The 24,862-nt window shown below is 37.3% G+C and overlaps 1 protein-coding gene across 7 annotated transcripts in view; it reads left to right on the top strand.

Moving 5' to 3' along the window:
* Positions 1–24,862, top strand: part of LOC124721481 (acidic mammalian chitinase-like) — a 205,804-nt gene that overhangs the window by 127,327 nt on the left and 53,615 nt on the right. For all 7 annotated transcript variants that reach the window (XR_007006338.1, XM_047246484.1, XM_047246485.1 and 4 more), the window contains one exon: positions 13,279–13,489. Coding sequence is in view for 6 of the 7 variants with exons in the window: in XM_047246484.1 (XP_047102440.1) it covers positions 13,279–13,489 (211 nt within the window). In the remaining variant the exon portion in view is untranslated. The remainder of the gene's footprint in view (positions 1–13,278; positions 13,490–24,862) is intronic.

Genomic DNA, 24,862 nt, shown 5'->3' with positions numbered 1-24,862 from the left:
TCTGGCAATGTGTTTGGTATGTATGATGCCACAGTGCCATTGATGTAGCATTTGAAGCGCTTTCTATTTCGGTACTCCTGGAATCACTACTCATGCTGTTCCTGATTCTACCTAAATGGCATCTTCGTAGATAGTGAGAGGATGTCTCATGTGCCAGTAATATTTATTTTCAGGTTGACTGACTAACTTTTAATCTAAAGGCCACTCCAATTGACTGTATTGTTTCATTTTGGATAAACTGGTTCTGTTGGTTTTGCTGCCAAGTTGACATTTAATGGAATATCTTCAAAAGTATCTTGACTTATGGTATCTGAAGTGAAATATCCATCAGCAGAAGGAAAGAAATTTTTATACTCCATGATTGCACAATAGCAAGACTGCATTGATATGAACCTGAAAATTATTTCATAGCCATAGTTTCACAAAAGCAGTGCCCTTCATCATAAGTGTTGAGTTATTCTGGAAGGAACAGTGTTTTCAGTTCAAGTATAGTTGCCAGTGGCTTTTGATCTGTAAGTAGAAATGATCTTTGGCTGTAAATATAGTCACGCAACTTTCTGACAGAAACAGCTTTCTTTTCAATTTGACTGTAATTTCTCTGAGCAGTTGTCAGTGTTTTGGATGTGAATACAATCACCCTTTCTGAACTACATTGTCTGTGTGAAAAGACTGCACTGATTCCATATTCAGAAGCATATGTTGCAATAGTTAACATTTTAGTTCGATCTTATGTGATCAGACATTTGGTGTCCAGACTTTGTTTTAATTTGTCAAATGGCATTCATTGTTCCAGATTCATTTTGTTCCTTTCTGAAACAGTCTGTAAGCTGTTCACTTATGGATGCTACATATGGAATGAATTTTCTGTAGTAACTGATTTGTTCTAGAACATCACATAACTGCTTGAGAGCCTTGGAAGCCAGAAGGTTCTTAATTACTTCAGTGTGTTGCAGTTTTGGCCTAATGCCTTGTTATGACAAAATGTGTCCTAAGTATTTGACTGCACTTTTCCTTGTTACATTTCAATTTGGCTACTTGTAAACTCTTAAATACACATCCCAAATTACATAATAGCTCTTCAGGAGTTGTCCTCTAGGCAATGATACATTGATGTCATCCAGGTATTTATAGTGTTAGATGCTTCCCTAATTAATTATTCTAAATACCATTGGAACAGACATACTGCACTGACAATCTCAAATGGCAATCTTTTGTATTGATAAAGTCCGAACAGAGTATTTATGAACAAGAATTCCATTCTTTACTCATCCATTGGTGATCCCCATTTTTTGTATGCTTGCAGATTGATTAGAGAAATGGAAGAGCCCTTTTCAGTTTGAAACTTCAGTCATACTTTATTTATTCTGAGTGTCACAGGTAAAGCCTTATCTTCAGCTAAGAAGGCAGCATACACTGTACTTTTTTTGCCGTGAAATATTACGTTCATCTTCAGCATTGTTTTTATTACGAATCACTTTTGTGTGCTTTAGTGCTTTATTTTGTTGTATAATTTGCTTTGTGTTGCAGACTTCAGATTTATTATCTTTCTTTTTGCAGTATGATGTATGTGCATTGTGCAGTTCTCAAGAAACAGTCTTCATGCTTGTTGTTAATATTACAGTGTGCTCATGATTTTAATTTCACTTGGGGGAATCTGTTTGCAAATGGCTGTTGCCCGTGTGTGCGCTCTGTGACTGTTTCACATGGCTGCACTCATGGCCTTATTGTGCAGGCTGTCGTTGACACATTGTGAATACAGTAGTGTCCTCAAACTGGTGTGCATCAGCTGAGATGAGTATCTGTTGTTGCATCCAGGTTAAAAACAAACGTTCTTGCAATGAAGATTTAGTCAAACTAAGGAGGTCTTTCTTTAACTTGTTACTAGGTGAGTGCAGAATGAGCACGTCACAAATGAGAGAATCAGCATAACACTATCCACTCTTTGTAACTGTGATTTCATGTTCTAAAAAGCTTGGAAAATTTATGCCTGGCTGCTGCTACACACACACACACACACACACACACACACACACACACACACACACACACACACACACACACACACACACACACACACACACACTCTTACACGGACATGACCACAGTCTCTGGTTGTCTAATTCAGATAGGCCTTCTTGGCCAAAAGCAAATTTGTGTGACAGTCTTTTTGTTGTACCTGTCTGTGACTCATTATCTCTGCCATATGATGAGTAGCAACATCCTTTTCATAATATTGTCATTCATTATTCTGTCCTGGATTTTCCATTGTTTTGTCCTTAACTTCTGTATATGAAAGCGTCTCCAGATATACTTCTGGACAAAGCTTTTGAATTAACTGAAAAATTTCCATGCCAGCTTTAGCAAGAAGAAAAGCTTTGCTCCCAACATCATGATAATTTGTGCAACATGAAATATTGCTCCAATCTGTATACATAGTTAGGTCATAATTCCATCCTCTGGTCAAAAGCTGGAAATGGTGGTGGCAGCATCTAGAAATTTTGTTGAAGGTCTTTCTGCTGCTCTGCTTCCAATTTTGATAGCTGTGCCACCAAAAGTTCTAGTGTTGTAGAGAGTTGTTGTAGCAGCATCAGCCTAGGTTTCAATAAATTTGATTGAGCCATTTATGAAAAATAAAATTCTCAACAGTATACAAAATGCTACATCTATTGTGTTGTGAGATAAGTTTCACTTTTCTTTTTAAGCCAAATTTTTCTCTGTCCTCATCACCAGGTTTTTATATGTTCCTTTGTTGCCCATTATCAGGTTTTTATTCCTGCTTTCCCTCATTGCCTGCTATTTATGTTGTGCTCACCAAATACACTTGGTAACAAACATATTAGAGTAGCAGGAAGAGAAACCCTTACCACTGAAAGCAGTTGCTTTTATGAGGCTGCTTGCTTGGATGCAGCAACTCGACAGCCTCATCACAGGGTCAAATAGGGTTAGGCAACAGCTAACTGATGATATATTGCACCACAGATTAGCAGCAATTTACAATAATTTATTAAAAGAAATACTACACTGGTTAACTTTAATATGAAGCTGGTGCACAACAGTTTAAAGCTCACTTGCACTGAACTGTCTTTAACTCCAGTCTAGTCCTGAATCCAGTGAACAATAACTACAATCACTTATAAAATGTCCAGCCTGACTCTTCTTGGCAGCAGTTATATACACAGTCCTGATACAATCTTGTGGTACTGTCAATATTCTGGACACTGTCACTGATACTTTCTTGACAGAAGCTGTGTGCCCACTTGTATCCGTATTGGCAGGTGGATGCCCACATGGGAATCGTTTGTGTGAAATACAGTGGAAGAGGAGTGGGCATCTGTAAAAAGGGCAATCAGAGAAGATGGAAAGAAAAAACATAGGTTCAAAGATGGTAACTACAAAGAAACCATGTGGTAACAGAAGAAACACTTCAGTTGATTGATGAAAAAAAGGAAATACAAAAATGTTCAGGGAAATTCAATAATGCAGAAATACAAGTCACTGAGGAATGAAATAAATACAAAGTGTAGGGAAGCTAAGATGAAATTGCTGCATGAGGAATGTGAAGAAACTGAAAAAGAAATGACTTTTGGAAAGACTGACTTAGCATATAGAAAAGTCAAAACAACCCTTGATGAAATTAAAAGCAGGGATGGTAACATTAAGAGTGCAATGGGAATTCCACTGTTAAATGCAAAGGAAAGAGTGGATAGGTAGAAATTGTACATTGAAGACCTCTATGAGGGGGAAGATTTGACTGGTGTGATAGAAGAAGAAACGGGAGTAGATTGAGAAGAGATGTGGACTCCAGTATTAGAATCAGAATTTAAAAGAGCTTTGGAAGACTTAAGATCAAATAGAGCAGGAGGGATAGATAACAATCCATCAGAATTTATAAAATCATTGGGCGAAGTGGCAACAAAATGACTATTCACATTGGTATTTATAATCTATGAATGTGACTTTCAGAAAGATATCATCCACAACAAGAGATGAAAAGTGCAAGAATATCCACACAATCAGCTTAACAGCTCAATCGTCCAAGTTGCCAACAAGAATAATATACAGAAGAATGGAAAAGAAATTTGTGAATGTGTTAGATGACAATCAGCTAGGCATTATGAAATGTAAAGGCACAAGAGAGACAATTCTGATGTTGCAGTTGATAATGGAAGAAAGACTAAAGATAATGAAGACATGTTCATAGGCTTTGTTGACCTGGAAAAAGCATTTGACAATGTCAAATCATGCAAAATGTTCGAAATTCAGAGAGAGAAAAAGAGGTGTAACTTACAGGGAGAGATTGGTAATATACAACATGTACAAGAGGCAAAAGGGAATAATAAGAGCAGAAGACTGAGAACGAAGTGCTCAGTTTAAGAAGCGTGTATGACAGGGATGTAGTCTTTTGCCCCTACTGTTCAGTTTATACATCAAAGAAGCAATGATGGTAATAAAAGAAAGGTTCAGGAGTGGAATTAAAATTCAATACGAAAGGATATCAATGACATGACACACTGATGACATTGCTATCCTCAGTGAAAGTGAAAAATTATTACATGATCAGCTAAATGGAATAAACAGTCAAATGAGTATAGAATGCAGACTGAGTAAATCAAAGAAAGACAAAAATAATGAGAAGTCTTAATTTGAGGAAGAAATTTCTGAGAATGTATGTTTGGAGCCCAGCAATGAAACATGGACTGTGGGAAGACTGGGACAGAAGAGAATTGAAGCATTTGAGATGTGGTGCAACAGACAAAAGTTGAAAATTAGGTGGACGGATAAGGTAGGGAAAGAGGAGGTTTTGTACAGAATTGCAGAGGAAAGGAATATGTGAAAAACACTGACAAGAAGAAGGGACAGGATGATAGAACATCTGGTAAGACATCGGGTAATAACCTCCATGGTACTAGAGGGAGCTGTAGAGAGTAAAAACTGTAGAGGAAGACAGAGACTGGAATACATCCAGCAAATAATTGAAGATGTAGGTCGCAAGTGCTACTCTGAGATGAAGAGTTGGCACAGGAGAGGAATTCGTGGTGTGGTGTGTCAAACCAGTCAGAAGAGTGATGACTCAGAAAAACAAAACAAAAATGGTGGAAGCATAAAATAATCCCTGGCATGTGGCTCCCCTCTGTGGGTACTAGCCTTAATTCAGTGCTGCCCTAGTTGCCGACAGTTCAATGCTCATCTATGTAGGCTGTATACCATGTCTTATGAGGACACAGCACTATGTTTGCCAGATCAGTTCCTAACCTTTATGATCCTATCAATGATGGGACACTAATCTCACAAATGGTATAGTACTAGCAACCACTGCATTAAATTTCACTTTCTGTCTTGTTAAGAACATTTCTCAACCAAAAAACATAAATCATTTACAATCATTAAAACTCATCACTTTGTTAAACAGTAACTATTACTACAGCTCTCAGCATCTTGAGTAATTAATATTATTGACCACAGTCACAACTTTACTAATTATGCTCAAAAGCTCAATATCTAAATCAATTACTTAAGCTTCACTCAATTTTCACAATATAGTTCACTACTTTATTATTAATGAGACACAAAGCAGAGCTCACTGCTCCTAATAGCAATTACAAGTGAGAGAGAGAGAGAGAGATTATATTTTTTCTCATGCTTATACAGAAAAATCAAATATTACATTGTATTTACATGACTTTCTTTTGTTCAACCATTTTTAACAAAATACACAAATTCAGCTCAGTATAAGTAACAGAGAGAAATTGGTCCATAACACACATATAGTAAGTAGTAGCAATTTCAGTCATGGATGCCACATATGAAAACAACTACATATAGTGTCAGAACTCAATTAAGAATATAATCAGTCAGATAGTGCTGCTGCTGTGTCTCATGTATTTCACAAAATTTAACTAAAAACATAAGAATTCATAACATGTTTTGTTGTTCCTCATGTGTGATGAACACATCAAGACAGAAGAACATAGAAACTCCCAAAAGGAAAAAGGAAACTAGTGGATGGTCTTCTACAACTTGTCCTATTCAAAAACTGAAAATGTTTGCACATGATATCCACTCAGCAAAAGAATCTCTAAGACTGAGAAGAGTGACAGTTCATCAAATATGCCTGTGAATATTAAAAGTTTGAACTTTACAATAGCCGGAATCAAGCAAAGTGCACAACAGTCAAGACATTTATATAGAAACATTTACTTCAGAAAAATAGATGAATCTTTGTGACATCTGCACTGTCCTTTTTGATTGAGAAGTTTCTTATAAGTCTCGTGTTCTCCTCTTATGCAAATGGACATCTTTTGACACACTGTACCACTTAAGCTCTGCAGTGCACCAGTGTAAAGGGCTGGCTTTCCTGTCCCTCTTCGCAGGATGTACGTCCGTGTACATTTCCACAAATTTTATGCTTTTTATTGTTTGAATGATAACTATCTGCCACATTATCTGTCATTGGTTGGATTAAAATGTCTTTATTTTATGGTTGTTCTGTAGCTGAGTCAGTGTGTCAGACTGCCATGTGGAGGACTCGTGTTCAATTTACGGTACTGCCAGGGATTTTTCCTTGGTGGAAAGACCATAACAGGGTTGTTGTCAGGCCAACTGAGGGGCTACTTGATTGACAGGTAACATTCTGAAGATTTGGAGAGCTGAAAATCACTGCGAGAGCCATGTGCTGAACCCATGCCTCTCCATATCCATCCAAGTCCCCATATGTCAGAGGGTAACACAGTGGCCAGTCAGTATCAAATTTTCCTCTGGGCCTCATGATGGTATTACTTATTTTTTATTTTGCATTAACACTATTGCACAGTTGTGGTGATGTAGTCATTTTCAAGTGAGACTGTAATATATACTACCATTGATTGTTTAATAAAAATAACTTAAAAAGAGGACTTGCATAATGCAACCCATCAAGCAGATGTAGTTGTGTTACATTGTGAATATTTGGCTAGTCAACACTGTTAAAGTATAGTGGGTTGGCCCAGTTTGCAATAAAATTAAATGTAATTAAAAATGATAAGCATGTAGTGAAGGAGATCATCATGTAATAAAACATTTTACCCCAATACCTTTTGGTTTGATGACAGCTTTACCTATTTTTTACCTTGACTAAAATTAAAAACATGACACCAATGTATCCAATGTATTTCCCGAACAACAGGATGTTACATTCAATTTAGAAGTATAAGATGGTACTGGACTAGATTAGAAACTTCATTAGCAACAAATGCTCTATATATCACTCAGATAATATTATAATGATTTTTTCAGCCATGAAATTGGCGTAGTGGATGTATGAATGGTAGGGAAGGAAAGAAGGGTTACTTTTTGTTTATTCTGTGTGCAAGGTTCATAGGGAGATCATATTTAAATTTCTCATAGCATAGAAATAACTGATAGTATTGTAATTACTAGTTGTTGCAATAATATTTATTTAAACAATGAAAAATCCAGGATCATATTATTGTTGATATTTATTTATTTATTTTTTCATCCATCCTCTCGATCATTCTTGTGCAAGACATGCGTGGTGATGCACAATACATACATCATGAAATTGGACAAGTCATAACATGATGCGATGACATGACATGGTGTGAAGAGAAGTTAGAGAACATGATTTTATATTCCAAAGTTATTTTAGTTTCACCTCCCACTCTCACATATACAAACAATTACCTGTTTGGCGCAGATACAAATTACAACATAACAAGGATATTGCAGTGGCTCCATGGTCTAGGGGTAGTAGTAATCAAAATGTCCTGAATCATGGGTCTGAACCTAACCACTACTTAAATTTTGAACAAAAATCATCAGCAATGGCGACTGAAGACTCTGGCATAAGAAGTCATCCTTGTTCTGCGAATGGCCTTGTCAAAGAGAATGGAGAAGTGGACAAAGATTCAAGGTACTCTCTTGCCATTTGTTTGAAAAACTGCCCCTAAAAGGTGTAGAAGAATTAGCAATGGTCAATGACATCAGTATGCAGAAGGCAATGGAAACCACTACATTAAAGGCACATCAGGTTCATCTGCAGAACATGTGGCCTGTAATTGAAAAAGTGTTCTGATGGTCTCTCCATTGGCAAAAGATTCCAAATTAATCCCTGATTTCAATCTCCGAGAGGGAACTTCGGAGGGAGAGGTGACCATTAGAAAAAGATTGATTAAACAACAAAGAGCTGATATTCTATGAGTCAGAGAATGTGAGAAGTTTGAATGTGGCAGGGAAGCTAGAAAATATGAAAAGGGAAATACAAAGGTGCAGTGTCTAGATATAGTGGAGGTCAATGAAGTGAAATGGAAAGAAGGTACAGATTTCTGGTCAGATGAATATAGGATAATATAAATAGCAGCAAAAATGGTATAATGAGAGTAGGATTCATTATGAATAGGAAGATAGGGCAAAGAGGGTTGCTCTTAGAAATGGTATAATGAGAGTAGGATTCATTATGAATAGGAAGATAGAGCAAAGGGGGTTGCTCTTATCAGATTCTACAGCAAACCAGTACCAACAACAATAGTTCAGGTGTACATACCAGTATTGCAAGCAGAAGATGGAGAGAGAGAGAAAATACATGATGACACCGAAAAGGTAATTAAGTATGTAAAGGGAGATGAAAATCTAATAATCATTGATAGCAATACCCGTAAGGGAATGCAACAGAAGAGAGTTGCAGGAGAATATGGACTTGGTATAGGTAAGGGGAGGAGAAAGACTAATTGAGTTCTACAGTAAATTTCAGTTAATAACAGCAAACACACTGTTCATAAACCACAAGAGCAGGAGATATACTTGGGAAAGGTCCGGAGGCATGGGAAGATTTCTGTTGGATTACATCGTGGTCAGACAGAGATTCCAACATCAGATACTGGATTGTAAGGCTACTCAGGAGCAGATATAGACTCAGATCACAATTTAGTAATGATGAAGTGTAGGCCGAAGTTAAAGAGAATCATTTGGAAGAACTAATGTGCAAGGAAGTGGAATACTAAAGTATTGAGGAATGATAACATGCGTTTGAAGTTTGCTAAAGATGTGGATGCTGTGGTAAGGAATACCACATTGTACAGTCCAGTTGAGGAGATGTGGACATCTCTAAAAAGAGCAATCACAGATTTTCAAAAGATAAACATAGGTACTAGGAAGGTAACTGCAAAGAAACCTTTGGTAACAGATTAAATACTTCAATTGATCCATTAAAGAAGGAAGTACAAACATATACAGCGAAAGACAGGAATGCAGCAATATAAATCACTCAGGAATGAAATAAATAAGAAGTACAGGCAAGCCAAGGTGAAATAACTGTAGGAAAATTGTGAAGAAATCAAAAAAGAAATGATCATCAGAAGGACTGTCTCAGCATATAGAAAAGTCAAAACAATCTTTAATGAATTTAAAAATGATGGCAGCAACATTAAGAGTGCAATGGGAACTCCACTATTAAATGCAGAGGAGAGAGCAGATAGGTGAAAAGAGTACACTGAAGCTCTCTGTGAGAGACAGGAGTCATCTGATGACACAATAGAAGAAGAAATCGGAGTCAGTATGGAACAGATGGGAGATCCATTATTAGTCCGAATTTAAAAAAGCTGTGGAAAACTTGAGATTAAATAAGGCAGAAGGGATAGATAACATTCAAGAAATTTCTAAAATCATTGCCGTCCAAACAATTATTTAAGTTGGTGTATAGAATCTATGAGCCTGACTACAGACTATCAGATTTTCAGAAAAGTGCCATCCATTCTTTTCCATGGATACTAAGGGCAGATAATTTTGAAAAATAGTGTGCAATCAGCGTAATAGCTCTGTCATCCAAATTGCTGAAAAGGAGAATACAGAGAAGAATAGAAAACAACAAACAGTTGTCAAAGGATGACCAGTTTGATTTAGGAAAGATAAAGGCACCAAAGAGACAGTCCTGACATTGTGCTTCATAATAGAAGCAAGAATGAAGAAAAATCAAGACATGACCATAGGATTTGTCTACCCGGAAAAAGCATTTGGCAATGTAAAATGGCACAACGTGTTCATAATTCTAAGAAGAAGAGGAGAAAGCTGTAGGAAGAGACGAGTAGTATACAATACGCACAAGAACCAAGAGGGAACAATAAGGCAGGAAGACCAAGAACAAAGTGTTTTCATTAAAAAGGGTGTAAGGCAATGATGCTGATGGAAATAAGAGAAAAGTTCAAGAGTGGGATTAGAATTCAAGGTGAAATAATATCAATGATAAGATTCAATGGTGACATTGCTCTCCTCAGTGAAGGTGAAGAAGAGTTAAATGATCTGGCGAATGGAATGAACAGTCTAAAGAGACAGAATGTGAATTTAGAGTAAATTAAAGAAAGGCAAAAATAAAAGGTGTAGCAGAAATGAGAATAGTGAGAAACGTAACATCAAAATTTATAATAACCAAGTAGACAAAATTAAGGAATTCTGCTACCTTGGAAGGAAAGTGGCCTGTGGTGGATGAAGCAAAGAGGACATAAAAAGCAGACTAGCACAGGCAAAGAGGCCATTCCTGGCCAAAAGAAGTCTACTAGTATCAAACATAGGCCCTAAATGGAGGAAGAAGTTTCTGAGAATGTATGTTTGGAGCACAGCATTGTTTTCTAGGAAAATCATAACAGAAGAGAATCAAAGCATTTGATATGTGGTGCTCCAGATAAATGTTGAAAATTAGGTGGACTGATAAGGTAAGGAACAAGGAGGTTCTCCTCAGAATTGGCAAAGAAAGGGACATATGGAAAAGGGATGGATGATAGGACATGTATTAAGACATCAGGAATAACTTCCATGGTGCTAGAGGGATCTGTAGACGGTAAAAACTGTGGAGGGAGACAGAGATTGGAATGTATGCAACAAATAATTGAGAGCATGTGGTGTCAGTACTGCTCTGAGATGAACTGATGGAGTTATGGATTTGGACATTAGAGAAATTCGTGGTGGCCATTTACACTTCAAACCAGTCAGAAGAGTGATAACTCAAAAAAACAAACACACACATATATATAGTTACATATGGTATAAATACAAAACACTCTTTGACACATATTTTGTATTAATAATAAAATATGATAACATTTCTTAACAAACTGCCTATTGGCTTCTGTCTCGGGTTCTTCGGCCAACGTTCATCTAATGATTTTTTGGACATTTCGCCAGCACGAGTGGCTGGCATTGTCAAAGCTTCACCCTCCATTGCTGGTGGTGAACTGGCAATGGAGGATGAAGCTTTGACAATGCCAGCCACTCGTGCAGGCGAAATGTCAGAAAAATCATTAGATGAACGTCGGCCAAAGAACCCGAGACAGAAGCCAATAGGCAGTTTGTCAACAAGTGGCCACGAAAGCCTTAACAATTTTGTATTTTTGTAACAGTTCTGTTTTACACAGTATACTATAGCAAAATATAAGACAAACCCATGCACACCTTCCCATCTTCCTTCTTATTAGTGGCAGCAATGAAGGGATGTTTGAAAAAATTAATGGACACTAATAATTAAATGTGATTATATTTAATGACAATTTTTATTTTACTTCATATGCTTTAATAGACACAATGTAAGCTACAGATAGTCTACTACCTTCCTCTTTAACAACAGCTGGCTTGAAAGGCTCTCTGGGTAAAAATATGAAAAGATAAAAAGTTGGGGGCTTAGACCCATACATAGATCAGGCACTGTATACCACAGTGTGTCAGATTCTAATGAAAAACCAGTGAATTATAATAAACTATGAGTTAGTGCACAGATTTAATTCTCTGTATTTCTCCTTAAGAACAGTAGCAAAGAAAGAACATCAAGATACTCAATGAAAAGATAAATAGAAAGGAGATAGAAAAACAGGAGCATGCCTACTAACATGAATCAGTCAGCTTATTAATTGTTCATAATCATAGATGTAACATTCAGGATATTGTAAGACTATAGTAAACCAGTATATTAAAACAATGTATAAGACAGTGCCCACATGCATTTTTCTTTCGTAGTCTTCTTCTTCTTCTTTTTCTTAACAACTACTGTAGCAATAAAAATGTCCATATAAAAGGAAAATATAAAAGTAAAAAATAAATAATAAAAATAGAAGAAAGGTGCCTATATACTACAATGAATTGGTCACTGTTAGTCATAAGCTTGGAATGCCCTGAAATAAGAAAAGACATAGGCCATCTAATGACAGGCAATATGAATCCAGCACATGATAAATGACTATCTTAGAATGTAATGCAAATGTCCGAAAAGAAACATAAACCCCCACTAGTATTCAAACAAACTGGAATTTGGCTGGCTGTCACATGGGGCAAAGCAAAAGGTAATATGAGGAATGAAATACAGAGGCAGGCCTCATATCATGAAAGCAACATTGTTGCAAAGCAGCACAAGTGGACAGAGTCTTCACTAAAGGTAAAAAAAAAAAAAAAAAAAAACTAGTACAAAAGTGGTATCACATTTCATTATTGTTATAACAACTTGTAATTGTGATACTTACAGTTATTTCTATACTAAGAAAATTGAAAGTCAATTTGTTTATGAATCCAACACACATGAAAACAAACACTAATCTTTCTTTCCCTTCCTATCATTAATTTCATAAATGCACCGTGCCACTTTCACAGATGAACAAAGATTACTGTAATATTATTTAAATGACACATAGAACATATCTTGCTGCTCTAGTTTATCTCTGACTGGTTGGCTGTATGGTGTTTCTGTACATGAACAAGTACACCTACACTTCTAAGTGGCATATTATGTCACTGCTGTCAAGGAAACATTTGATGCCATGTTTTTAATTTTAAAAATCCAGTAATATGGTAATACGATTTATGTATGATTTTCTCCCTGGCTGTATGCCTTCCACTTTGAATTCTACTTGGGTTTAATTTTATTTAGGCCAGCCCACAAAGCACAATTAGACAAACATTCAGACTGTAACAGTCTGCTTTGTGGGTAATACCATGTAAGTCTTCCTTCTTTATCTATCCTTTTGATTAAACAATTTATTGTTGTTTTGTATTTTGTATTTTAACTATTTTACATCTGGTATGAACTTCAGACTCACTTGTGAATGTCTACAGTGAGAACCAAAAAATAAAAAAGATATTTAATCCAATCAGTGACAGCCCATGTCATAATTGATGTCATTCAAGAAATTTGCTTTGGCTGTGGGTCCCATTGCAACTAAAATCTTTATGCTGTAAGATTATCTTTAACTCTCATGTATTGACACTAACTCGTCTGAACTTGCACACTTTAATTTTCTTTTCTCACAGGCTCATTAATGCTGAGAATCATGGTTGGTCAGCTCCTGCTTCAGGATATGGAAAAATTGGAAGTAAAGGATTTGTAAGCTATCCAGAAGTGTGTCAGTTCCTTCATTCCACTGGAAGTAAATACATTTTTGATAAAAATTTTGAAGTGCCCTATGCTTACCAGGGTTTGGAGTGGATTTCGTATGATGATGAATGCAGTGTAATGTACAAGGTATGTGGAGATTTGGTTACCTTTCCTTCTGGCAGTATACACAGACACTTTTTTCTAGCACTGAGAAATATTAAAGTGGCTGAAATATTGACATGTGAGTAGAAACAGCAAGTAATCGCAATGCTGTATGGTGCAAGTGATTAGAATTTGCCTTTCTGGGGTAGTAGAATACAGGATGAGAAACAAATGGCATCAATGCATATTTTTGATTCACAAGGGTATTTTTGACACTTCGTTGCAACTACAAATATGCATGATATTTTCACCAGACGCCTTTCGCTTTATTGGGGTAAAGCATCATCAGTGGTGGTGATTTTTCAGCTGCTTTCTCTCTTACATTGGGAAATGTCTGCTAGCACATCATTGTTTTTCTGTGTTAGAAACTGATAATTTTCATCTACTTTTTAGATGTTCTGCAGCACTATGCATTTCTCACAACACACTTTTATGAACACCACTGTATTCTGTTTGTTTTCATACTTCAAGTATGTGTTGATGTTTTTGACCATGTACATATCACATTATCCATTTCTTCCACCTTTTCACGAGTTCAGATTACAATTGTATTTATCTGCAGCACATAGTACAATTATTACCATTACCATTATTATTATTATTATTATTATTATTATAAATCAAATTGGGGTATGCTTACCTTGCCCATGTCATTCAATAAGCCACACATACCCCTCCAGGTGGTGCCAGCCTAGGTCAGCTACAAGTTTGCCAAAAATGCGCACCCTGAACTGGGGACTGGTGAAACATGGCAGTGGAGCATCATGTTTCAGAGGTGACAGGGATCTCACATAGACATGTGGGGATCTGCCTTGGTTGACAGCCAATTCCCATGACACTCGTGGAAGAGAAATTGAGAGCTTAACTCAAAATCTTGATCTTTTGATGGAATGGGTGTACCACTAGTGGGAATAAACACCAAACCAGATGAAAGCACTAGAGAGGTTCATCCTCCTGAACAATTTTCAACCACTCAAAATGTGAATTTAAATTTTTAAACACATTTATGTCAGCATGTCTTTATAGTCATATGTACAGGAAAGGGAAAATTGTAGAAATTGTCTCCCTTTTACATCCATACAGATCGGGAGAGGATAGTGATCCAACTTAAAATTCTACAATGCTTGAATTTTGTTGCCCTCCTAAGACAAACTGCCATAGCTGGATGAGTGTAATATTTGCAAAAGCTGAGAAACTTGACAAATATGCTATAACATGTGAGTTGCGTAATCATGAAGAGACACTGTGCTTGTAGAGTTACACAAGGAGTGGGAAAATGAAGGCGTTGCTGAGATTGGATGCATGGCATAGAGAGTCTGTGGAAGTCTAAAGTGATGGTAGCTTTTATTTTGATGTTTAACTCTTCCGTACTGCTCAACACTTGCATCGGAATAACTGCCCATCTGGTCCAGATCCAATATAATGTAAGTGCCAGAAGTACAGCCATATTACAGTCACATGTCATGGTTGTGGCTGAATGACCCTCATGGGGGAAGTAGAATTCATCTCTCTATCAACATGCTGTAACTGTTTGGGACTGCATCCACCTCAGAGCAGGACTCTTGTGCTTATGTCACATAGGAGTAGATCTAGGAATCAAATTTATAGAATATATGCCACATAATGAGGCAAGGAAGTAATCTGAGGCCAGCTGACCACCAAATTTCACTTTTTCATTTGCAGCAGCCCTGAGGAAACCAATTGTCAAAGACAGTGCACCCATACACACAAGTAACTAATGCTTTTGGCAGCACTTGCTCCTACGATTGGGCCTTACTGGCACAGCTACATGGGCAGTCATGTGTTTCATTTCCTTTGTAGTGGTAGACACTCTATGTAATAAACAAAAGCGTAAGTTTGTGCCACCTAACAAAGTGTTTGTCTCAGTACAAATGCCATATTGTCACTAAAATGAGGGAAGTGTCAATCAAAAAGGGTAGTGAGAAAGATCATCTGATTACCTGCTTTCTTTAATTTCACAGGATGATAAATGTTGCCCTTTCTGTTTCTATTGCAGATGCTTGAAAATGTCTGATGATGGCCTCTGATGAGAGGTTATGCCTTGCACAGGAAAGATGAGCTTAGTATTATAACAATACCATACCTTATCTCTTTCACTTATCACCAGCTTGTAGGTGTCACAATTGCCATGTACACAGTGCACTTATCCAACATATGAAGAATCTCTTGTATATCTAATCAGGCAGCTACCCCAGCCATTCCCTTGTGTTGGAGATTTTATTGCACAGCATGTCATTTGAGGCTCTGACAACACTTACTTCAGAATTAAGATCAAGCTATGCATTTTACCCCAGTGACAGGGCAATTCTCAACTGTTACTGTTTCCTTCTACCCTTACAGACATTGCTAAGAAGGAAGTAGATACTGATCTTCACTCTAGTGACCACAAACCTGTCTGAATACACTTTCCATACAGAGGGAGGTGCCAAAAGGAAACTGCTAAAATGGGTACTCAGAAGAGTGAAGCAGACATTGTACAGTCAGAACCTAGGTATGAATATAGAGACAGGGTTCAGGACTGAGTAAATCACATTACAAGAATGATTTACAGTGCTGTTGAAGCATCCATACTGAAGATCTTCAGAGATCATAGGAGGCTGTCAGTTGCCCAGTAGAATGACGAATGTCACTCTGCAGTCAGGAACACACGGGCACAACTAGGAAGTCAAATCTGGTCTACCCGTTGATAATGTAGCAAACTTTCGGGTTACAAGGACAAAGACTTGTCAAATAATTAAAGAGAGCAAAAAAAGGTTATGACAAGAGTTTTTGAATTTCATTAGTTTTTCCACATCAGCCACAAAATTTTGGAAGCGAGTCAGAAAGCTTTTCCACAATTGACTATTATTCAGTTTCAGAAATTGAGTACCACACCAGTGTCAATCTAAGCTACAATGTAGCTAATAAATTTATCAGTTTTAGCATGATACCTGGTCAGAAGGCTTGTTGCAGCATTGTGGCATTTAATTTTCTGTTCTCACTTACATAAGCATTTGTTGAGCACACATTTTATGATACATGGATCAGACAGCCACTAGTTTATGTATAACATTACATAAAATTCCAGGGAATCAAAACACAGATGTCATAATTGTGAATTACCTATTTTCTCCAAGAGTTCTGTAACCACTTTTAATGGCCAGTTACTTCACTCATGTTAAAGAGAATTTGCACCCAGCTGTGCACCACTAAAACAAGCATTGCCTCATCCCCATAAAGTTCACAGAAGTGATGGTTAAAAAGTAGAAAATTTTGAGTTTAAGATCATGTATGATAAGGATGCAGAGAATCATTGGCAGGTTTTTTAAAGTAATTGTAATGATGCAACCAGTTTGTCCTATATGTAAAATGGCCAAAGAATGGAAAGTTTAGTGAGTGATATTTGGATGGTAAGTTGTGGAGTAGTGACCAGGCCAGGCAGGTAAGGAGGGACCATCTGAGGGGCCACAGTGAGGAAGTATGTAAGTATCTGCCATGCTAGTAAGTGGTAACTACCTGAATTTCCTGATTTGGGTGGGTGGGGGGTGGGTGGGGATGTAAGTTATAAAAGTGAGCCACCATCTGATTGGGACACATTATAAATAAAATAATATATTGTTGTTACTGAGCACCAAAACAGAGTTCTCCACAGTTACATGAGAAGATTAGCCTTTGCATGAATTGTTTGTGCTATTTTTAACTGTTTGTGTTGATTTAATAAGAAATTTGCAAATTAATATTGGTAAGGAAGGTACTTGAACAATGTAGTGCGAAACCAGAAAGAGAGTGTGAAGTAGCATGTTTGACCTGTGATTGCCATTCCAGTTATACGATGTATGAAGTGTAATTTATATAAGAAGATTATATGGCAGTATTTAACTGTAATGTAATGGTATTTATGTGCATTAGTCAAACATGTACAGGGTGAGTCACTAACTATTGCCACCTAGAATAACTCCGAAAGTATGATAAGAGCTGAGAAGTTCGTGGGACAAAAGTTGTGTGGGACAATGGGGGCCATAATATGACGTTTTTTTGTTGCTAGGTGGTGTCGCGTCGGGGATATGAAGGTCAACTTTGTTTTTCTAAATGGGATGCTGTAGTTTGCTACTTATTTTCTGATAGCAGCTATTGGGATGAATCCAATGATGTGTAACAGTAAGGTCTTTCAAGGTCAACAAAGGTCACAAAGGTGGCATGAACGTCCATTTACAGAAGGTGTTCGAAGTGATAACCATTGGAAACAATGCAATGCTACAATCTTCTTATCATGGACTGAGTGGTATTCCTCATCACATGTGCACTTATCGAAGCACATGCTCTGACAATTCTCTCTCGCATATTGTGTAGTAAAGGAGTTTTGCTATTTGGGGAGCAAAATAACTGATGATGGTCGAAGTAGAGAGGATATAAAATGTAGGCTGGCAATGGCAAGGAAAGCGTTTCTGAAGAAGAGAAATTTGTTAACATCCAGTATTGATTTAAGTGTCAGGAAGTCATTTCTGAAAGTATTCGTATGGAGTGTAGCCATGTATGGAAGTGAAACATGGACGATAAATAGTTTGGACAAGAAGAGAATAGAAGCTTTCGAAATGTGGTGCTACAGAAGAATGCTGAAGATTAGATGGGTAGATCACATAAATAATGAGGAAGTATTGAATAGGATTGGGGAGAAGAGAAGTTTGTGGCACAACTTGACCAGAAGAAGGGATCGGTTGGTAGGACATGTTCTGAGGCATCAAGGGATCACCAATTTAGTATTGGAGGGCAGCGTGGAGGGTAAAAATCGTAGAGGGAGACCAAGAGATGAATACACTAAGCAGATTCAGAAGGATGTAGGTTGCAGTAGGTACTGGGAGATGAAAAAGCTTGCACAGGATAGAGTAGCATGGAGAGCTGCATCAAACCAGTCTCAGGACTGAAGACCACAACAACAACAACATATTGTGTAAATAGAAAATATTCGCCGAGTACAGCATATCCATCTAACGTGCCATTGACATGTAAATGCCATTGAATGGTTTCACAATACAACACTAATAGAAAAGGTAAGACTAGTATTGTCAAATCAAGTAAATGTAAATGATATATTTATTTAAAGAACAAGTCGATATGCTTCTCATTTACGGAGAATGCCAACGAAATTCAGTGAGAGCTAGAGACATACACTGAAAGATATCCCCAATGTACTCACCCTACACATCATACATTTAAATATGTGTATGATAAATTAAGAACAACTGGATCTTTAATGCATCAGAAACATACCCAGCAAAGGAAAGTTACTAACAAGGAAATGGAAATTGGTACTGTGGTTCAAGATCCTTGCATTAGTTCATGTCAAATCACAAGGGAAAGTGCATGAGCCAGAGTACTGTTGTTCGTGTTCTGCATCACTATAAATATCATCCTTACCATATCAGTTTCCACAAAGAATTTACTGGTATGGATTGTATGTGTCATATTGAATTCTTCCGATGGGCTCAACTTCAGATTCAGAGGGGTAACACATTTATTAATTTGATTTTATTTACTGACGAGGCTATGTTCGCGAACTGTGGAAATGTGAATTTGCATAACATGCATTATTGGGCAACTGAAAATTCATGTTGGCTGCAGCAAGTTGCACACCAAAAACTGTGGTCAGTGAATGTATGGTGTGGGATTCTGGAGGACAGAATTATAGGCCCCCATTTCATTGGAGGAAATCTTAATGGTAGGAAGTACAAAACATTTGTGCAAGGAACATTAGATCTGTTATTGGAAGAAATACCTTTAAGAACAATAAACAGTATGTGGTATCAACACGATGGGTGTCCAGCACATTTTTCGCTGATGGCTAGAAATGAGTTGCAGAGACAATTACCAACTCATTGGATTGGACACAGAGGAGATGTGTCATGACCAGCTCGTTTGCCAGACTTGATGCCTCTATATTTTTTCTTGTGGGGATTCATAAAAGACATTGTTTATAAAGGCATTCCAACTACACCTGAAGATATGTGAGAGAAAATTGTCAGAGCATGTGCTTCAATAAGTGCACATGTGATAAGGAATGCCACTCAATCCATGATAAGAAGATTGCTGCACTGCATTGACACCAGTGGTCATCACATCGAACAACTTCTGTAAATGAAAATTCATGCCACCTTTGTGACCTTTGTTGACCTTCAAAGACCTTATTGTTACACATCATTGGATTTGTCCCGATAGTCGCTATCGGAAAATAAGTAGCGAACTATAGCATTGCATTTGAAAAAACAAAGTTGACCTTCATATATCTGAAGCAAACCCACCTAGCAACAGAAAACCAACATCATATTATGGATCCCGTTGTCCCATGCAACTTTTGAACTTTTGTCCCACAAATTTCTCAGCTCTTATCATACTTTTGGAGTTATTCTAGGTGGCAATAGTTAGTGACTCGCCCTGTATAATGAATATATATGATACAATTAACATTTGAAAGAAAAAAAGTATGTACAAGAGAATTGTGGTCAGGTATGCAGATACTTTTTTGACCAAGATAGTAAGTCACATGATAGAGTTGAGGCAGGAGCAAGCAGAATAGGTTTCTAGGTCTTTTGTCACTATTCTTTGTGGAGTTAGGTGGTAAAGTCTTGTGCTGCGTATGAGCCACGTGTGTTAAGTGAGAGCATGGTGTGCAGCTAATTTACACTTAGCCACTTCAGTGGAACACTTTGTAACTTAAAGAATGAATTTGTTTCTGGACTTTCCTTTGGTGAATTAATTATTCAAATAGACTTCAGCAAACTGGCTATATGTGGGGAATTTGTCCAGGTTAATGATTTGGTGCACTGCACAATGCCATTGACACAAGTCAAACATCGCCTGTGTATGTTCTGTTTACACTGACAGTAACACTGTTTCAAAATATACTGTATATTTGTTTCACAGTCTATAATATTAGCCTCTGTTAGGCTAAGATTCTATATAATTTGTTTTTTGTGCTAAATAAAACTGTGAGTAAATTTTAATACTGGTGTCAGTGTACACCCTTGTCCTAACACTATCCCTGTATCTTTGTTTTAATATTTCACAATTATTTATGCGTGACAATTTATTCAGTGGTTGTTCATTAGGCTGGGCTTTCATGATTTAAAAGATATCATTAGGGCACCATACAACAGTGCATAACGAGACGCCTATGTTAGCAGTCAACCCATTAAATCTATCATGTGCTCATACTCTAGTGATTACCGTATTTACTCGAATCTAAGCCGCACTCGAATCCAAGCCGCACCTGAAAAATGAGACTCGAAATCAAGGGAAAAAAAATTTCCCGAATCTAAGCCGCACCCGAGATTTGAGACTTGAAATTCAAGGGGGGAGAAAAGTTTTAGGCCGCACCTCCAAATCGAAACAAAGTTGGTCTATTGTAATATGAGACACAATTTAGGTAGAATAAATGACTATACAGCTACAGTAGTTAGGTTCGATTCGTAAGCTTAGCAGTTAAGCTTTACCAGGTAGCCATTGCTATGCGTCAGGCGTGCTTCGTCTGGTTCGAAACGGTTGCTTATTTTCCTTTGATATGATAAGTGCCGTTCTCTTTGTTATAGGTGTTTACGTCACTCTAGGCTGAAAATGCATAATTGTACTGTGTCATGCATTGTTTGTCGCATTCTGATAATAAGTTTTTACGACCTGTCACCGCTCGCGGCATGGCTTGCTTACGTGCGCGCTACCGCCGCTTACAATACAAAAAAGTAAGGAATTGTCTCATTAGCGAAACAATGGCAAGAGAATACTATTTGTTGTTAATTATACTGTTGCTTTCTTTGAGAATGATCAACAAGAACCAAATAATAGGCTGCGTATGATATATGTTCTGAACGACAGTTTAGCTAAAAATTTTCTCTGTTTGAAAATCTTTGCAGACGCCATTTTGTACATTACATTCCGCACAGAAATTAGTCATCTTAGATTTAAAAATCTAGTCAATTGCCGTGCTTCGTTTCTGATTGTATCACTATTAGGCATCAGAATAATACGAATATAAACATGACATGATATGTATATTCTTCCGCATTTGCTGCTGTCTCATACTAGTTTTGTAGGTTATTAGGTAGACAGGATTTAAATTAGATAGCAGCAAACACGAAAGAATACATGGCAAAATGTTTATATCCATATTATTCTTATGTTGAAGAAAATACTGCATGTGATTCGAATTCATAAAAGTTCCTATTAGCAACCATCTCTTCTCACAGGTAGGAAAAAATTCAGAACGTAGAGTTGGCCATATTGACAAACATCCCAAATAGTCTTGCCAGTCGGATTTTTGTAGTACATTGAAATGCTGCTACATTCGAAGATGAACAACAGGAATTTGTATTTACTTCGTTGGATAATGTATGAAAATGCAGTGGTCGAAACTCGGGGCGGAGAAAAAAGCTCGTCTTACACCTTTTTTTTAAAAAAAAATTGTTTACTGACGCAGAGGTTTTGGCGCCAGTATTTATCTTTGTGCCTGCAAAGCATGCCTGTGTAGCGCTACATATGTTCGACAGCAGAAGTTAGTTCTCACGGCACCTACCAACATTCTTCAGAACTTCCACTTACTTTGCACTCGATTCTAAGCCGCAGGCGGTTTTTTGGATTACAAAAACCAGAAAAAAAGTGCGGCTTAGATTCGAGTAAATACAGCAGGTTGCAATAAATTGATTTCATCTGACAGTTTGTTTCAGTTCATTCATTTGTTACCACAAACTACCCTTTACATTGCAGAACCTTCTGCACATCTGCAGAGCATCACTTAAATCAGAATACTGAAACATTATTTGAACCCTCTCTTCCTAAATACTATTTTATCTCACTTTCACAAATGCAGCACCTCCTTGTATTCTGATCATCTTCACAAACTTCTGTCAGCACACAGTTAAAAGCACATGGCACAAATGTCTAGCCGAAATACCATAATGTGCAAGTCACATGCACAAAATGGAAGCAGCACTGTAGGTTCCAGGCTCTATTAGTGGAATTTACTTTGTGGATGACCTATCATGGAAATGTACTTTTGCTTTATCATTGTATTGTAACAAAATCTCACTAACTTCTAATAACAATTGAATTTTTACTGTTGAATATATTGCATTTTATTTAATATACAGGGTTACCACAAATGATTCATTTGCTTAAAGAGTCCTATATTTTCCAAAGTATTATATCTACAAATATGGCTGATTCATGAATAGAACCATAAACTCACTGAATGTTCATTGTGCCCACCAGTTGATGTTATGAGTGCAGTGCCTTGATGAAATGATGACAAAGTAAGAGGATGGACTTTTCACCTCCAGAGTGAGATTAAGTGACAAAGCAACCTTCCATTTATCCGAAAAGGTTAATCGCCACCATGTGAGAGTGTGGGGCACTGGAAATCCTCATGAAATTGTGGTGCTTGAAAAACAATCACTGAGGGTTAATGTTTGATGTTTCTGTCCACTGTCACAGACAAAGCTGTATGGGCCATTTTTCTTCTGTGAAAAGACTTTATGGGTACCTCTTACTTTGATATGTTGTGGTTGTGGTTGTTTCCACAATGGTCTACTGATTCTGAGAATTCCATTTTCCAACAAGGTAGGACACCCCCTCATTGGAGCATTGATGTTTATCACTACCTAAATAATTAACTTCCACACTGCTGGATTTGGTGTAGTGATGAACACAATGTGGCTCGGTTTCTTTGGCACCCCAGATCACCTGATCTAATGCACTGCGACGTTTTCACTTGTTTACATACCCCCAATGCCAAGAACACTGGAACAGCTCAGAAAATGCATCAACACTGCTGTGATGACCATTGACAGGATGTTGCTACATAAGGTATGAAATGAACTTGACTGCCATGTGGATGCATGACATGTGACTGGAGGGGCACTCATAGAAAATTTGTAGATTAAAAAAGGCAAACTTGCTGGGTTTACAATTCTGTTCCTGCATCAGTCATAGTTGTACATGTAATATTTTGGAAAATTTAGTGCTCTGATAATATTGAATCATTTATGGTAGTGCCGTACATCAAGTAGAATTGATACTTTTTGCAGTTGCAGTTAACTGTGTCAGAGAGACTGAAAAAAATGTTGCTAATATTTTTAACATTCAGGGTGTTTCTTTTAACTTGAGACACCTAAATATCTGTCGTCATCTGAAAAAAAGTCCTAGGTGAAATGTTAACATTAGTAAAGGGAACATCTGTCTGTGCTACAATTGGCCACCACCTAGCTACTCATCTTGCATGTGCAGGGTCAACTTTACATTTTCAAATGGAAACCCCCTGATTTTTATTTCATATTTGGATTCTATGCTAAAAAATACTTGCAGTTTACGTAAACTGTTGTTTCCCATTCATGGTAGGTGGTGGTGTAATTGACAAATATGAAGTGTGGCCGTTTTTACTATTAAGAACTGACACACTTGATTGTACACTTCATTTATGATGTTGTGTAAATCTTTGTGTTCTAATGGTTGATATCTATGACTGAAATTTACTTTAGTGTTGCAAATTTGATTGTACAGTACAATATGGTTAACTGTTTCAATGTATAGTTACAAATTACGTTTAGCATAATCCAGGAATAACAACATGCATGTAATAGTTTCTGTTCCCATCAGAATGCTTGATTTTGGTGAGTCCCCTTGCCTGTCACCATTGGGGTGCGTGATTTTGGTGCATCCCTTTGCTCCTCAGCATTGGGGTGCTTCATTTCAAGGAGTATGCATGGCAGGTGCAGCAGTCACTATCACTTCATGAATATTTTACCTTATTACAATGGTTGTGGTTAGTATCTCACCAGTAAGCGTGTAGTGGCCAGCACAAGAATTACAGCGGTTGGATAGAAACACACACCAAAATCAGTCACGCTGATGGTGGGATTTGAGGGCAGCCATCAAAATCAGTCATTCTGATGGTTTGGGAACTCACCGCAATCAGTCCTGTAGGGAATGGAAAACTGCATTCCCTTACAAGTATCTTCTTTGCCAGAAATATCAAAGTCTAGCAATATTATTATTACTCTACAATCACATTTGCAACTCTCAAGTAACATTTGAACATAAGTATCAACCATTAGAACACAAAGGTTGACGTTTCCATCATAAATGAAATGTATAATCAAATGCATGATTCTTAATAGCAAAAAAAAAAGGCACACATGATTACAGCATCATGTACCACAAATGGGGAACAATGGCTTGAGTAAAATTACTTCTGGTTTGAGTAAAAGTACTAATTTTTGTCATACAATCCAGATATGCAATAAAAATGGGGTCTCCCATTTGAAAATACAAAGCTGACCCAGCCCACACAGGAGGGGTAAGCTAGGAGGTGACTGT

This window comes from Schistocerca piceifrons, chromosome X (assembly GCF_021461385.2).
Source record: "Schistocerca piceifrons isolate TAMUIC-IGC-003096 chromosome X, iqSchPice1.1, whole genome shotgun sequence".
NCBI classification, from domain to species: Eukaryota; Metazoa; Arthropoda; class Insecta; order Orthoptera; family Acrididae; genus Schistocerca; species Schistocerca piceifrons.
This window is presented reverse-complemented; position numbering and strand designations above follow the sequence as displayed.